The sequence below is a fragment of the Madurella fahalii genome (genome assembly GCF_045866475.1).
Source record: "Madurella fahalii IFM 68171 DNA, scaffold_2, whole genome shotgun sequence".
Taxonomy (NCBI): domain Eukaryota; kingdom Fungi; phylum Ascomycota; class Sordariomycetes; order Sordariales; genus Madurella; species Madurella fahalii.
Window position 1 is genome coordinate 2,287,930 of NW_027263972.1, and position 13,763 is coordinate 2,301,692.

The 13,763-nt window shown below is 57.1% G+C and overlaps 5 protein-coding genes across 5 annotated transcripts; 3 read left to right on the forward strand and 2 right to left on the reverse strand.

The window, feature by feature from the left end:
• Positions 1-931: 931 nt before the first annotated feature.
• On the reverse strand, positions 932-2,017 carry MFIFM68171_03418 (F-box domain-containing protein; the record flags this gene model as incomplete). Its single annotated transcript, XM_071058839.1, has 1 exon — positions 932-2,017. The coding sequence occupies one exon, from the start codon at positions 2,015-2,017 to the stop codon at positions 932-934; it is 1,086 nt and encodes a 361-aa protein (XP_070914940.1).
• A 200-nt stretch (positions 2,018-2,217) lies between these two features.
• MFIFM68171_03419 (uncharacterized protein) lies at positions 2,218-3,255 on the forward strand (the record flags this gene model as incomplete). Its single annotated transcript, XM_071058840.1, has 3 exons — positions 2,218-2,220; positions 2,418-2,794; positions 2,862-3,255. 3 exons carry the CDS (start codon positions 2,218-2,220, stop codon positions 3,253-3,255), a joined length of 774 nt encoding a protein of 257 aa, XP_070914941.1.
• Positions 3,256-3,946: 691 nt separating this feature from the next.
• MFIFM68171_03420 (Cytochrome P450 alkane hydroxylase) lies at positions 3,947-5,766 on the forward strand (the record flags this gene model as incomplete). The annotated part of the gene is made up of 5 exons (XM_071058841.1): positions 3,947-4,106; positions 4,163-4,640; positions 4,699-4,767; positions 4,848-5,563; positions 5,624-5,766. The coding sequence occupies 5 exons, from the start codon at positions 3,947-3,949 to the stop codon at positions 5,764-5,766; spliced, it is 1,566 nt and encodes a 521-aa protein (XP_070914942.1).
• Positions 5,767-6,369: 603 nt separating this feature from the next.
• Positions 6,370-7,392, forward strand: MFIFM68171_03421 (uncharacterized protein; the record flags this gene model as incomplete). Its single annotated transcript, XM_071058842.1, has 1 exon — positions 6,370-7,392. The coding sequence occupies one exon, from the start codon at positions 6,370-6,372 to the stop codon at positions 7,390-7,392; it is 1,023 nt and encodes a 340-aa protein (XP_070914943.1).
• A 1,138-nt stretch (positions 7,393-8,530) lies between these two features.
• On the reverse strand, positions 8,531-10,591 carry SFL1 (Flocculation suppression protein; the record flags this gene model as incomplete). Its single annotated transcript, XM_071058843.1, has 5 exons — positions 8,531-9,339; positions 9,411-9,830; positions 9,886-9,953; positions 10,055-10,153; positions 10,209-10,591. 5 exons carry the CDS (start codon positions 10,589-10,591, stop codon positions 8,531-8,533), a joined length of 1,779 nt encoding a protein of 592 aa, XP_070914944.1.
• Between the last annotated feature and the right edge of the window lie 3,172 nt (positions 10,592-13,763).

Below are 13,763 nucleotides of genomic sequence, written 5' to 3' on the forward strand. Positions count from 1 at the left end.
ATGTCACGGCCTGACATAGACTGGAATTCTAAGGACCTCGTAAAGGTTCTGACTTCTGATCACTAAGAATCAGTCTTCTGCCACAATAATTAAAGGATATTCTTCATGAGCTTATCGTGTACGAGACGGTATTAATCAGTTTGCCTATTCCCCTCGATGTCCTTGGGAATAACCCCTGATAGGGGCTTACTGCGGCAACGCCCTCGGCAGCCAGATCCTCCCGGGGGGACCGTTTCATTGCACCTTAAGCAAGGCCATAGTGTCAAACAGTTCTGGGGCTACCTCCCTTGCCATCTTGTGTGAATGTGGGAGTGCGTTTCCTGTGCTAGCTCAAGCATTTACTAAATGACTCATCGCTTCTAGTCAAATTCCTTTTAAAATAAGGCAACGAGCTGTCCACCAGTATCGACCCAGTTCAGTGGTAGAATGGAGCGGGAGAAAGCCGTGATACTTCTTGTTCTGCAGTTGACGGGGCTGTTTGCATCGCTATGAAATGAAGGTACTACTATTGTAAGTAGCTTGCATTTGAAGGGGCTCGGACAGAACAAAACTCAGGCAGCTGCCACTGGGACAGGCACTTAGTAGTACCAACCAGGTCTCCGAGCGCTCCGGTCTGGTTCAATCCGGGTTTCCAACTGCTCCATTGTGGTTACTTCCCAGTACACTGATTTTGTGGTGGCATCGGCATTGATTACAGTGACAAGGCCAGCTCGGCTCTTTTTTTACTCCATTAACTTGCCAAGTTGTCATGTCTCCAACCGTGGCATTCATTTCTCGTCATCCTCCTCGCCCCAGGTGACGGCTGTAATTCCTTAACACCCATCGCACCCACGGTCCGCACTCGTCTGCCCAACAAACATTCGGTGATTGCTTGTTGACAGCGCCGTGGCATGTGTCTTAGGGCATCCTCGTACTCCTTAGTCAAACTAATTTAGTAGTCGGTAATTAGCTCACATTCAGTCTCCATTTCCATAAACGCCTTCACCACCTCCTCGTTCTCGTCCTCATCCCACTCATCCAACATGGCATTGCCCGTGGCTTCAGACAGATCTATCACCACCTTCTTCAAGTTTTTCCCATACTGCAACATCAGATCCCTCGCCTGGGCCGGGTCGAACTGCTCATCCCCAACCAGCGGCCCTCCCGCCCCGTACTTGAACGTCTCCAACCCGGGGCACGCCTTCAGCACGGCCTCGAGCGTCTCGGCGTTTATCGAGCTGGTCTCCAACTCGATCTCGGTCACCTTCTCCAGCGTCACTCCCAACATCTCCGCTCCTTCATCGTCTGAATCATCCGTTAGAGAAAAGAACCGCAGCACCCTCAGATTCGGCGCCGCCCGGAGCAGCGGCGCCATGTGTCTCAGACATATCCCGTTCTCAGTGTCCCAATGCGCCAGCTCGATGGTGTGGAGCGAGGGCATGGGCATGGGCGGGTAAGCGGGGAAGATGTATTGCCAACCGATCACGGCCTTGATCGACTCGGCGGCGGGACACAGGCTGATGAGGATCGGAGTGCCGTTCTCGTCTCGGTCCGAGGTGAGGGTGCTGCCCTCAGACGAGCACAACAAATCATTCCGCCGGTGCTCGGGGAGAGAGGCATTGTACGCGTCGACCCGGGTCTTGAAATATGACAGGACGGCGGGTGGGATGACGGATTCGCTCTCCGGGGTGCCGAGTCCTACAGGAATGTAGAGTTCCTTGATATGCCGGGCGAGGTCCGGGCGTGCGAGCATGGTGCCGGCCAAGAGCCACCATTTGTGGGGGTTGGGACGGTGGTAGAGAGGGCGGATGGCGGCGTCTCGAAGGCGGTGCGAGGTAAGACAGAGGGCGCCGAGGGTTCTGCTACCCTCTTGGGTGCGCGACACCGGGCATTCTGAGGGCGTATCGCAGCCGCAGTACGGGCTGTAACCAAGGCATCTAATACTAGTACTGGCAGAGGGCGGATCGGTGCAGTGCAGGCAGAGGCTTTCGGCGATGCGCACGATGAGCTCGAAGGGAAGGTCTTGAAGATATGGCATTTTGGGTCCAGGCCGGAGGAAAGCAGTGTTGTCGTGCAAGAGTCAAAGTAAGTTGAAAATCCACGGTTAGACGTGTTGACCAATCGATTGGATCCGTGATTGGCCTGTTGGTCCGTCTCCTGATAGCGACGCAGGCAGAGAGGTTACATCAGTGCAAGCCAGATATTTTGGCGTGTAATTAGAGCAACGAGGGCAAGGTCATGGTGACTACTTAAGTACTCCTGGAAGAGAACCCCGGTAACTTGCGGCTTGCCTGGTACTAAGGTAGCCAGACGGTTGCCTAGCCGATCTCCACTCATTTTCAATCCCCTTTTGGTTTTAGCCTGCGAACTTCGACGCTGGTTAATCATCAGACCCAAGTCATTACTATTGAAAGTATTCATTCTGAGCGCGCCTTCAGACACCCAACCCCCCGAGCCATCCCCCCGGCCCGTCAGACTCTGACGCAGAATCATGGCAATCCGATGCCCCCAGCACCCCACGCTACTCACCCAGCGAGCTCTCAGCCCTCTTCCTCGGCTTCTACGTCGTCCTCACCAAGCTGCACTTTGACCCAACAAACCTCAAAGTGCCCCCGCCCGGCGGATGGCCCAACCTGACGCGCGAGACCTGCGGCAGCTTCAAGTCGGACCTCGTCCTCGAGGTGCGGTGCTGCCTGCCCTACCTCGCCAGCGATGCGCATGTTGCACTACAAGTCGGAACTGTTGACTATAACGCACTTGGCAGCGGCCCGAGTGAATTCGCATACGGCCCGGACGGCTTGTACCCCGGCGAGTGGTCTGTGGTCGTTGATGGGCCGATCCCCGAATCACATTGTGAGCATCGCCCACGGATATGAGAGTAGTGGTCAGGACCTGCTGCTGGATGTGCGGAAGGGCCAGATCATTGAGGAGCAGATTCGCTGTGGTTTGGTGGTCGAGTTTGACGTTAAGGAGTGGTTTGAGAAGATGAAGGAGTCGTACCGGAGTCCGAAGTTGATCCCTTGTTTGGGCTACGAGACTTTGGAGGTAGGATACGTGAAAGAGCGGCCGGCTAGTGAGGGCGAAATCAGTGAGGAGGAAATACGCGCTCAGGAGGATGACACGACCGACTTGGATGTTCAGTACATCAGGCAGGTCTACCATCGACACGGATGGCCTGAGAATTTCAGGAGAGAAGCAAAGAGATGTATTGATGAGCTGATGGAATTTATGGAGGAGACGGAGGAACGGTGTGGATGGGAAACGGCGTTTCACTAATGGCGACGAAGTAGCCCCTCTTCCGTCTTTCTCTCACTCGGCCTTCCCTTGAGAGTGCGGTTGGCGAGTGAGGGGCGTGGCATTAACCCCCTCGTGTTATATTTTTAACGGGCTTCCTCGTGCTGCATAAGTATTCAGAGGAATCGAATGCTCTGATGATCCCCCACAGTCAAGTGAGGGCTAACAGCTACTTGAAGAGGTGGCCGCCAAACGTAATTCCGAATGCAAGATCCAACATGTGGTAGTAACTGCAACGAATCCTGCTTACCTTGACTTACCAAGTTCAAAAAGCTGCAATTTATTCGATGTAACCCTACTTCCTCGCAAACCCCCTCCGTATCCTCACACTGCATTGTTGGTGCTGGTACCTTGCCAGATCCAGATACCCCAGTTTCTTGTCCTGATCACTCAGAATGATGCGGAGAAGGACCGGGGTCTGCTCCACAGCCGCGGTCCTCTAATTCTCGACAGCTCTGACATGTGGTCCAACCCTCCGAACAACACATCTGGCACCACTCCGTGCAAACCATTAGTCTGGCGACTGGTCTTGGCTTGGTATATCTTCCATTTCGGACTTGCAATATCTTACATGGTTTTCTAATCCTCCCTCTTAACCCCTACCAGACCCATTGAAGTCTGTGTTCTCTATTACACACTCGGTTTGAAGACGTTTGGGTACTACAATCTCAAGATGCTCGAGTTTCTCGTGCCCCTCGGCACGTTGTACACAACGGCCTTCGTCCTTGGCTGCCTGACAGTCGTCTTCATGGCACGCAAAGCCCTTGTCGATCACAAAATCCGCAAGCTGGGGGGCGTCCGGTCTCCTGTTTTAGCAACCAACCCGATTTCAGGTAGCTTGTGTTGACTGCCTACTTCACAAACATAGGTATCCATCTAACGTGGCCAGGGCTTCCCTTCTACATCAAGGCCGGCTACTACCAGACGCGAGACAAGCTCGACCACTTCTACAACTCAATTTTCGACTACGCTACTCCAGAGTGTCCCAACTGTGTTGAGATCTCCTTCTTAGGTCGAGTCCGCTTCTTGATGACGCGGGAGCCAGAGCATGTAAAAACCATACTGACGACCAAGTTTGGCGAATATGGCAAAGGCCCCCGGTTCCATGAGATTTGGAGCCCCTTCCTGGGCGACTCCATCTTCACCACGGACGGACAACTCTGGGCCGACAGCAGATCCCTAATCCGACCCATGTTCATCAAGGACAGGGTCCGGGATATCGAGGTCTTTGACAAGTGGGCCAACACGCTCATCAGCAAGCTCCCTGCTTCTGGTCAGACGGTGGACATGATGGACTTGTTTTACCGCATGACATTGGATGTGACAACCGACTTTCTCCTAGGTGGGAGCGTCAATAGTCTAAACAAGTGAATGATTTCTGCTCTTGGATACTTGCCATCCAGTCAACGTTCTGACGAGTACCAGTCCGAAACATGAGTTTGTCGCGGCATTCCAAGAAGTCCAACGGCTCCAGATGCTCTACACCACCCTCTCGTCGGTTCTTATCTCTCTCTCTCTCTCTCTCTCTCTCTCTCTCTCTGTGCCCTCTGCTTCGGTCAAAAACTAATCACCAGACTCAGCCCCTTCCGCCCCATCCTGCCCACCTACCGCTACAAGCGCGGCATCCGCATCCTCGAGCGCTTCATCTTGCCCTTCATCGAGCGCACCCTCTCGCTGGCGCCGTCGGAGCTCGACAAGCTCTCCAAATCCGACAAGGACTTCACATTCCTGCACAACATTGCGCGCCACACCCGCGACGCAAAGGTCATACGCGACCAGCTCATGGCGGTGCTCATCGCGGGGCGCGACACGACGGCGGCGACGCTCTCGTGGGCCGTCTACGAGCTCGCGCACGCGCCGCGCGCCTACGCCCGGCTCCGCGGCGACGTCCTCGCCGCCGTCGGCCCCGCCCGCCAGCCGACCTACGAGGACCTCAAGGGCATGACCTACCTCATCCACACCCTCAACGAGACGCTGCGCCTCTACCCGGCCGTGCCGTACAACCTGCGCGCGGCCCTGCAGGACACGAGCCTGCCCGGCCGGCCCGGGCAGCCCGACATCGCCGTGCTGGCGGGCGACGTGGTGGTGTACAGCGCGATGGCGATGCAGAGGCGGAGGGATCTGTATCCCGAGGTGGACGGGAAGGGGGAAAAGTTTGCGGACCCGGCCGTTTTCTGCCCTGACCGCTGGGACGGGTGGACGCCCAAGGCGTGGAACTACGTGCCGTTTAACGGGGGCCCGAGGATCTGCGTCGGGCAGAACTTTGCCATGACGGAGATGGCGCTGACTCGTAGGATTCCCCCCACGTTCCTGTTGTATCTGATTTGGTTTGGCTGACTGCGCGTCTCAGTTGTCCGGCTGCTGCAAAAGTACAAGCGGCTCGAGTACCGCGGGGATTGGCATGCCCAATTCCACAAGGCCGAGATCGTGGGCGCGCCGGGCCATGGCGTGCCTGTTGCTTTCTTCGAGGCCGAGGATGGCGACCTTGCTTGAGAGTAAGCAGGATGACTGGCGTTATTAGCAGAACTTCTTTTTTTTTTTCTTCTTCTTGTCAACAGCATGGCAAGGGATGGCCCCGTATGTCATGGTGACAGCGGGTCGTTGGAAGTCTTACGGGCTGTCTCTAAGTATGTGCTGTGTATCTGCGCACGAAATAGATAGGAGTCACGCAGCGGTTTGCGACGTACCTAGATTCCTTCTGTTTAATGGAAGCAGATCATTTAGTTCGTGATCCGAATCAGATGAGGAAAGGGGCAGGGACTGGGCTGTCAAACATTGATGCTGCTGCATGGAGGTAGCTTGGTAAATGCATAAAACCCTGTAGTTGGATGCACTCACTGCACTCATCCAATCAGGCAGCGCTGTCCGATAGGGAATGAAATTTCCGATAGCATCCCGACTTTCACGGCCCTTCTGCTCATCATCCTCTTCACAAGAACCACTCACGCCGATATCACCGACAATCCGCTGCAGCGGTCCAGCGTGTTTCCCACAGGTCGCTAACCCACCGCTCATAATGACCAAATCACGTGAAGAGAGCCACCCGACCGTGAACACGAAAGCCGACCCCGTTCTCTCTCTCACATACAAACCACTATGCCGCCCCAAGCAGAAGACCCCAAACCCAAACTCCCCGTCGCCCCAGATGTCAACCAAATCTTCAACCGGATCGCGCTAGGCATGGCCAAGCACCAGCGCATCTTCGACACCCTCGCCAAGCACCGCAAGCCCACCAGCGCTGCGCCAACAGCAGCAACAGGAGGAGGAGGCGCCGCCGCTGCTGGTGGTGGGGGTGGGGGTGGTTTCTCATCCCTGGCCGCAGGCAAAGCGGCCGCATCCGCCCCCGCCTACGCCGCCCCCACGACGACCAACGACAGCAGCAGCAGCAGCAGAGGTAGCAACGGCACAACCCCGCGCCACACCGATGACGCCGACCTCAACCCGGCCTACGCCCTACCCCCAAATGCAGGGGTCGGTTACGTCCCCGCCAACGCTGCCGCCGCCGCCGCCAACTCCACCGTCACAGCCGCCGATAGGGACCGCGCCCAGCTGCGCAGCAAGGTCCTGGGCCGCAACGCGGCGCGGCAGCTTGAGCTCGCCGAGCGGGCGCGGGCGGCGGGGCACGGCCCGAAGAAGCGCGGGGTTGCGCGCGACGACGGGAGTGAGAGCGAGGAGGAGGTTGGGAGGGGCGCGATGGTTCGGGATCGGGGCAGGGGTGCCCAGAAGAAGACGATGGGGTTATCGACGGCCGCCGGGCGGGTGGCTGCTGCCGGGCCCGGATCGGAGGCTGACAGTGGCGAGGATGAGGTGAAAGGGGGGAGAGGGAGGAAGACGAAAAGAGCTCGGTTGGGGAGTTCTCCTCCGGGGTCAGTAATGGGAGTGGGCAGTGCTGCGTCAGGACAGGAGGAGAAGGCGGGTAGGGATGAGGATGCTGTGATGGACGATGCACGTGTCGAAACTGCAGCGGAAGGGAGTACACCGCTGCCAGAGGGAGATGGCGTGGAGGGGCCGGGGCAGAAACAGCCGGTTGGTGAGAAGAAAAGGAGGAAGAAGAAGAAGAACAAGAAAAAGAAGAGTAATGATAGAAAGGGCGAAGGAGAGGTCGAAGCTGCGGAGTGACGGTTGCTGCGAGTGTATTCCATTGTGTAGAGCAGCTGAGTGCCTGCAATGGTTCGGCCCAAGATCTTCTGATTATTGCAGCATGGCTTGAGCCAAACGTCTAGGCCGTTGGGTTTTATACATACATGTAACACCTGCCCAAGTATATCAGGTTCCAAGCAAAGCCAAATAAAAGCATGCGGTGAGAACCTCAGTACCAAGACAGCCAAGCTCATCTCGCAAGCCTGAGTCTTCCCTCCAAGTCAAGCACAACGGTCTAAAGACCGCAGGCAGCATCCGGTGATACTTGCGAGTTACAGTACAATTAATTCAAACATTAACCTCGAAGAGGCCACTTCCGAGGCTTCATAAGATACATAGATGAGTCCATACAAGACCCATTGTTCCATGGCACATTGGCCGCCTGCCCGCCATGTCCGCCCGTAATCTCTTGGTACCTCCTAACCATGCAAAAGCCTCTCGCCTCTCAACCATAGCCCCGTCCCCGTCGCCCTGCCACATCCGTCCGCCGATCCATCGTACAATAGACGCACGTCAGGAACTCCGTCCTACGGCCCGCCCACTGATATGCAGATACGAAACCAAGAGATGGGGGCGCCGCTCCATGCGTGATGAGAAGCACGCATGGGGCCATATAAGATAGGTAAGTGAGAGCCCCCCCCTATTACGGAAATCAAAGAGAGACAACAAAGTCGATGCAATATCGGGTGTGCCACCATTATACCCCTTCCCAAAAAAGCCCTTTGCTTGCGTCCCGAAAAGCAAGAAATTGAGAGCTAAGCAAAAACAAAAAAGTATTTGACGCAAGAGTAACGGATGCACCCAACTCCCGTGGGATGGCCCGGTGGGTATCATGAGCGTTGCTGCATCGCTTGCGCCGTCTTTCCAAACACTGCCAGGGACAGATGGCAAAGAATACCCAATCCGAGAAGAGTGTTGGCCAATTAAAAATATCCAGTACCCGCGGCTCTGTAGGGTTCGCCTACCTGGTATACGTCGTCAAAACTCCGGTCATTGTGGACACAGTGAAACATTTCGGGTAACTCGTTATGGGTCGTCTCCCCCAAAAGCTGGGACCAGGAGACGGGAAGAACACGATAGAGCGGCGAACGAGTCGAGTAGATAGAAAAACGGTGCGTTATTGCAGCCGCTTGCGCTTGCGGTCATCGTCGCCCCGGGGATCTAGTCCGTCCTCGTCTGGCCGCTCAGCCGTGTCGGTCGGGTTGAGGATGTGGGCCATGCTGCCCCTCCTCGTCGGTGGCGCCGAGCTGTCCTTGACCATGAGGTTCTTGTTCTCGCGGTTAGCAGAGTTCCACGACCAGCTGCCAAACGTATCGGCAGCGGGCGGCGGGCCGCCATTCGTGAAATGGGGCGGTGGCGGGGTCGCTGGCCGTGAGTGGGGCTGCGACGCCGTCTGGAGCGAGTAGTGAGAGAACGAGTCCCGGATCCGCTGGTCGTCCGGGCCCGGTACGCGATTCGGCGACGACGGCCACTGCGACGAGGGAGGGCCAGACGCAAACGGAGGCGGGTTCGGCTGCCAGCCGTGGGCGCGAATGTCAGCCGAGGTATGCCGGCGCGCCAGGCTGCCGGGGGGCAGCTCGACATTCGCCAAGGGATGTGGCCCGGGCGGCGGCGGCGGCGGCGGTTGGACGCGGAGCGATGACGGAGACGACTGGGCGGAATTCCCGCCTATTGATCCATATGGCCGACGCGTGCTGATCGACAGATTGGAGGGAACCGAGGGGCGGTAGTAATTTGGCTGCCGAGCTGGGGGAACCGCGAGATTGGCTCTGCGGGGATCGTCCTGGGGTAATTGCCGCGGCGAGACGGGCGCATTCTCCACGTTTGCAAAGTACGGACGGGTACTGGCGAAGAGTGGCTCGTGGGGTTCCTCGAGGGTGCGGAACATGTCCATTTGCCGCTGTACCTCGCCTTGCAGGTTCGACACTAACAACGGAAAATAATTAGGCTATACTGGTACCAAACAACAAAAACCTCCGCGACGGGCTCGCACTTACCGTCCCGGTGTATCGGGTTGTCCGGGCCCGGCGCGAGGGCCAGAACGGCGCGTGACAGGTCCTGATTAAATTGCAGCAAGCGGGCCACCGTGTCCATGATGGCCTGGTGCTTGATCTGCATGAATTGCGCATTTTCCTCGTGGCGCTGCAGCCGGGTGCTCAGATCGAAGAGATTCTGCTCGATGCTGCCGAGTCTCGGATCCCCGCCTTCATGCATAGACGTCATGGGCTCGGCGGGGGTGCCCGGCTGCGACGGCGGCGGCTTCTGATTGTTGTACTCTCGGTGCACCAGCGCGTGTCGAGAAGCTCGGCGCTTGATCTCCCGCAACCCAACGAGGTCTCCCCGCTTAAAGTTGCCGCCGCCGTGCTTAAACTCCCACATGGTGGACTCGGGCGTTCCGTGAGCAAAGACATCACTCACTGTGAGGTGTCAATAGCTTGCTCTGCAGATATGGTCTGACGAAAGAACAAGTACCTTTGTGGAAACCGTACATGTTAAGCTGGCGCACGAAGGATGAGATATTGGTGTGTTTAAAATATTGCCTGTTCGTCCATCAGCCACCGGTTCGCGGGTAACGACACGCCGCCTTGGGAAAGGGGGGGGGGGGGGGGGAGGGGGGTTGTTCAAGCTGAGGAACACCTACGCCAACACTTTGGAGAACTCGTGAGACGGTTGCATGACGAAACTCTCGGAGTTGGGCGTCCAAGAGATGAGGTGTTGTATCGACTTGTCTTCCAACATGCTGCCATGAGGTTTAGCGTCGTCCATAGCGAGGGTGAATTTGTGAGGCAGCGCACTTGTATAGCTTGTGGATGAAAGCCGTCTGGACTATCTTGGGCTGGTGGACAGCCGGCGCCGCCGCTACTGGGGCCGGCATGATGATGTTTTCGGCTGACGTCTGTTCGTTCTGCTGAGTTGGCTGGGGTCGTTCGCTTCCGCCACCGTTGACGGTCACTTTCACTTCTCTCTCTGGGCTCTTGGTGACCGAGGCCGGGGCGGACGAGTTCGTCGGCGTGGTAATGTCCATGGGCTCGCCCGGAGATGGGGCAGACATCTGGATCGTAGGCGCAATAATTGGGACCGTCCTCACACCCATTGAATCTTTAGGCTCGTCGGCCAAGTGGTTTCTCGGCGCACTTTCAGTGGCAGCGGCCATCTGCCCTGTGAGCAAGGTAAACATGATCAGCAACGCGAACCGCGCATGGGACAAAGGGCAAAACCCCAACGGCTGCGGGAGAGGACCCGCAGGAACCGCCAGCAATCCCGAAGAAGATAGCTAGGAACTCTATCGTCGACGTACTTCATCGCTTCCAATAGAGATTCACTCTTTTGCGCGCCGGCAATTCGCGCTCGTGGGGGACCGTGTTCGGCTTTGTTCGCGACGTGTGTTCATTCCCTGCTGCTTCCCGTAGCTCGTTGTATGGACCCGCTCTTTCCACCGATCCTCTTGAGGAGACAGCTTTCGATCGATTGCCGTCGGCTGCGGCGCTGGCAAAGTCTCAGACAATGGGCTACGCAGCTGGCGATTGCCCGGCGGTGACAGCGCTCGGCAGTCGGCAGGTCGGCAGGACGGAGCGTATCATGCAATGCCAGGTCTTCCCAAACTCACGTAAGGAAAAAAAAATAAATAAATAAAAATGGGAAACCCGGGAAGGAGGGAAAGAATGTGAATGTTGAAGTGGAGCGAGAAGTCTTCTTTTTTGTCTCGTTGCTTTTGGTGGCGCAAGGACTTGGGTTCAAGCAACGGGGACCGTGGACCTGCTGAACTTGGCTGATTGGTAGGACTAGGGACGATCCGGGGGCCGCCTAGGCCAGGGGGTGCTTGGTGGTCCTTCCTTGCTGGTGCCTTCTGGCGCTGATGGATTGACAAGGGACACTCGACAAGATGGATGGGGTTGCGTCTGTGCTGGAGCACTAGGAGGACTGGCGCTGGCAGCCAACAGGTGCTACGGGCACAAGGTAGGTACGGTAGTCGTGCGGGCCTGCACATACATGCGCGCATCCCCCAGAGCACGTTATGTACTGTACCTTGCTCAGTAAGTACCTACCTGCAACAGCACAGCTTGCGTTGTACAGTACAGTACACAAAGAGGGCTGCCGAGAGCAGTGCCAGAGAGCTGCAATGGTGAGGGGTTGCAGGGGTGCGGCGGCCCAGATGAGGTGGATGCGGGTGCGCACGCAGCGCCGCTTGGCGGTCCAAACTTTCCAGTTCCCGCGACCACGGAATGGCCCGAGCGTTTTCTACCCGTTCAGAGATCTGACAGTCTTCCAGAAACCGGCTAGCACTGATCACACCAACACTCGCGTCTGGAGTCTTGACTTGGGATTGCTGCATCCCGTCCCGAAACACGGGTTAGTGCAAGGCGAAAAGAACGGATGAGACGCACGACGGGCAGCCGAAGCAGATTGAGCCCATTTGGGCGGAGACATGGGCGGAGAGACGGGCAGAGGAGTGGGCGAAATGTCGGTGGGCCGGGCATACCGAATCGGGACTGTCCAGTCCTTGGAATCGGCCGTCCAGCCTAGCTGTCCTTCCCATTCCGCGCCGCCACAGAAAAGAAAATGTAAATGGTTCAGGATGTCGCGCAGGACAACTAAACGGGCCAATTGCCATCTGGGAAACCCGAAGGGGGGAGTGAAGCGATCGGCCGGGCCAGGGAGCAATCCACCCTGAACGGACGAAGCGCTCTCACACCGAGCACAAGCAGTAGCCTCCCGCTTGGAGCAATATATTCTGTGGTGAGCACAGACCGGAGAGATCTCAATTTGAACGGGGCTGCGGGAATGTGGGCACCGTCTTGGCTCGCACAGGCATGAATCCTGAAATCGGACAAGAGAGGACGATCGGGATCGAGTCAGTCCCTGACCCAAACCGTGTTGATGTGCGTAACTCAGTTTGGCCTTCCCACAGACGATCTTCAGTTCGCCGTCCCCACGCGCCTTTGCCACAGGCAAGTGGTTGAAACGGCAGGCCGATGCGGCCGAAGCTCTAGAACACCCAAGTAGCCCTTCGTTCTTCCGGCAGCGCCCGGGGAATGGCTGGGTACCCCACTGCGGTTTGTTGCAAACGGGACTCGGTGACCTGCCGATGCGGGCGTCTTCCGGATCAAGCAGCTGGTGGCTGTTTGCACTTCCACGATAAGCCATTGCTGACGGCAAGATACGAGTACGGCGGGAGTTCCGGAAGGACTGCCCAACCACGGTGGTGCCTACAGTACCAGCAATTGCGGTTGAGCCTGACCCGGGTCTTGCGCTGAGAAGGCGCCGGGCTGAAGTCGCATCAGCACAACTTCCATCACATTGGAAAGAGTGAGAAAGGGGTCTACACCGTAGTGTAGGTAGTATGCACCCGAGACCCGTCATCGGACACGGCCCCGGACCGCAGTGGGCAGTTGCAAGTACTGTACTGTACTGTATTGTACTGTGCAATGTAGCACGCCAGACCCAAAGATCTCGCTGGGAACCGAATCGGCACCTGCCGCGAACCATGACCAAGGCTACTAGGGACCCACCCCGCTACCGAGCTTTGATGAACCCCGAGCCTTTCCCGTCTCTGCATCTCCTGTCTGTGCCATCCTCAACCACTTGCCGCACGGCTCGAATCGAGGAGTCCTGAAATTTGACCAATTCAACGATGGCCGTGACATCCCATTACTATAGGTCCGGACGGCACAGCCTGCAGAGAATGTCGTCGGGCGGCCCAGCCTATGGCGGAACATCCCCAACTGCCTGCTTGTAACGAACCCTTCCGCATTTTCAGGAACAGGGCCATGCTTGGGTGCTATTGGACTGGTCAGCACCATGCGCAACGTCGGGAATCGTGCAGCTGGGTGCAGCGCCCCTTTTTCTGGTTACCGGAGAGGCCGTTCACGATGTCGTCATTCGCTGGGAACGTTCACGTCGGGCTGCATTTGGCTAGTCCCAGCCTGCTGAATGAATCGTCGCCGGTTGCATTTTGTGAGACCGGGAGCAACACCCCTTCTGCTCTGACGGCGCCCTACGGATATTGGGTTCTGGAGTCTCGGCTAGGCTACCGCCCTTTTTCCTCCCGAACCCGAGACTTAAACGTTCTCTCAGCCATAGGATCAGGACAGCGGTTCGAACAGGATCGCAGTGCGAGATGTCGAGAGAGCGAGGGTCTGAGCCCGGCAAGGAACTGATCCCACATCGCCGACAACCCCCCTCCCCCCATGTTTCACACTTCTCTTCTCGATAACCCGGGGAGGCCCAAACGCACGATCCCCCTCCTTCCTATTTCCCCACGCGGTGGACCCCTCATTGCACGGTGATACCTTACTACTACGACTTGGGTTCGCTGGTCTTTTTCATGGCTTCGGCGCTTCAGATTCATC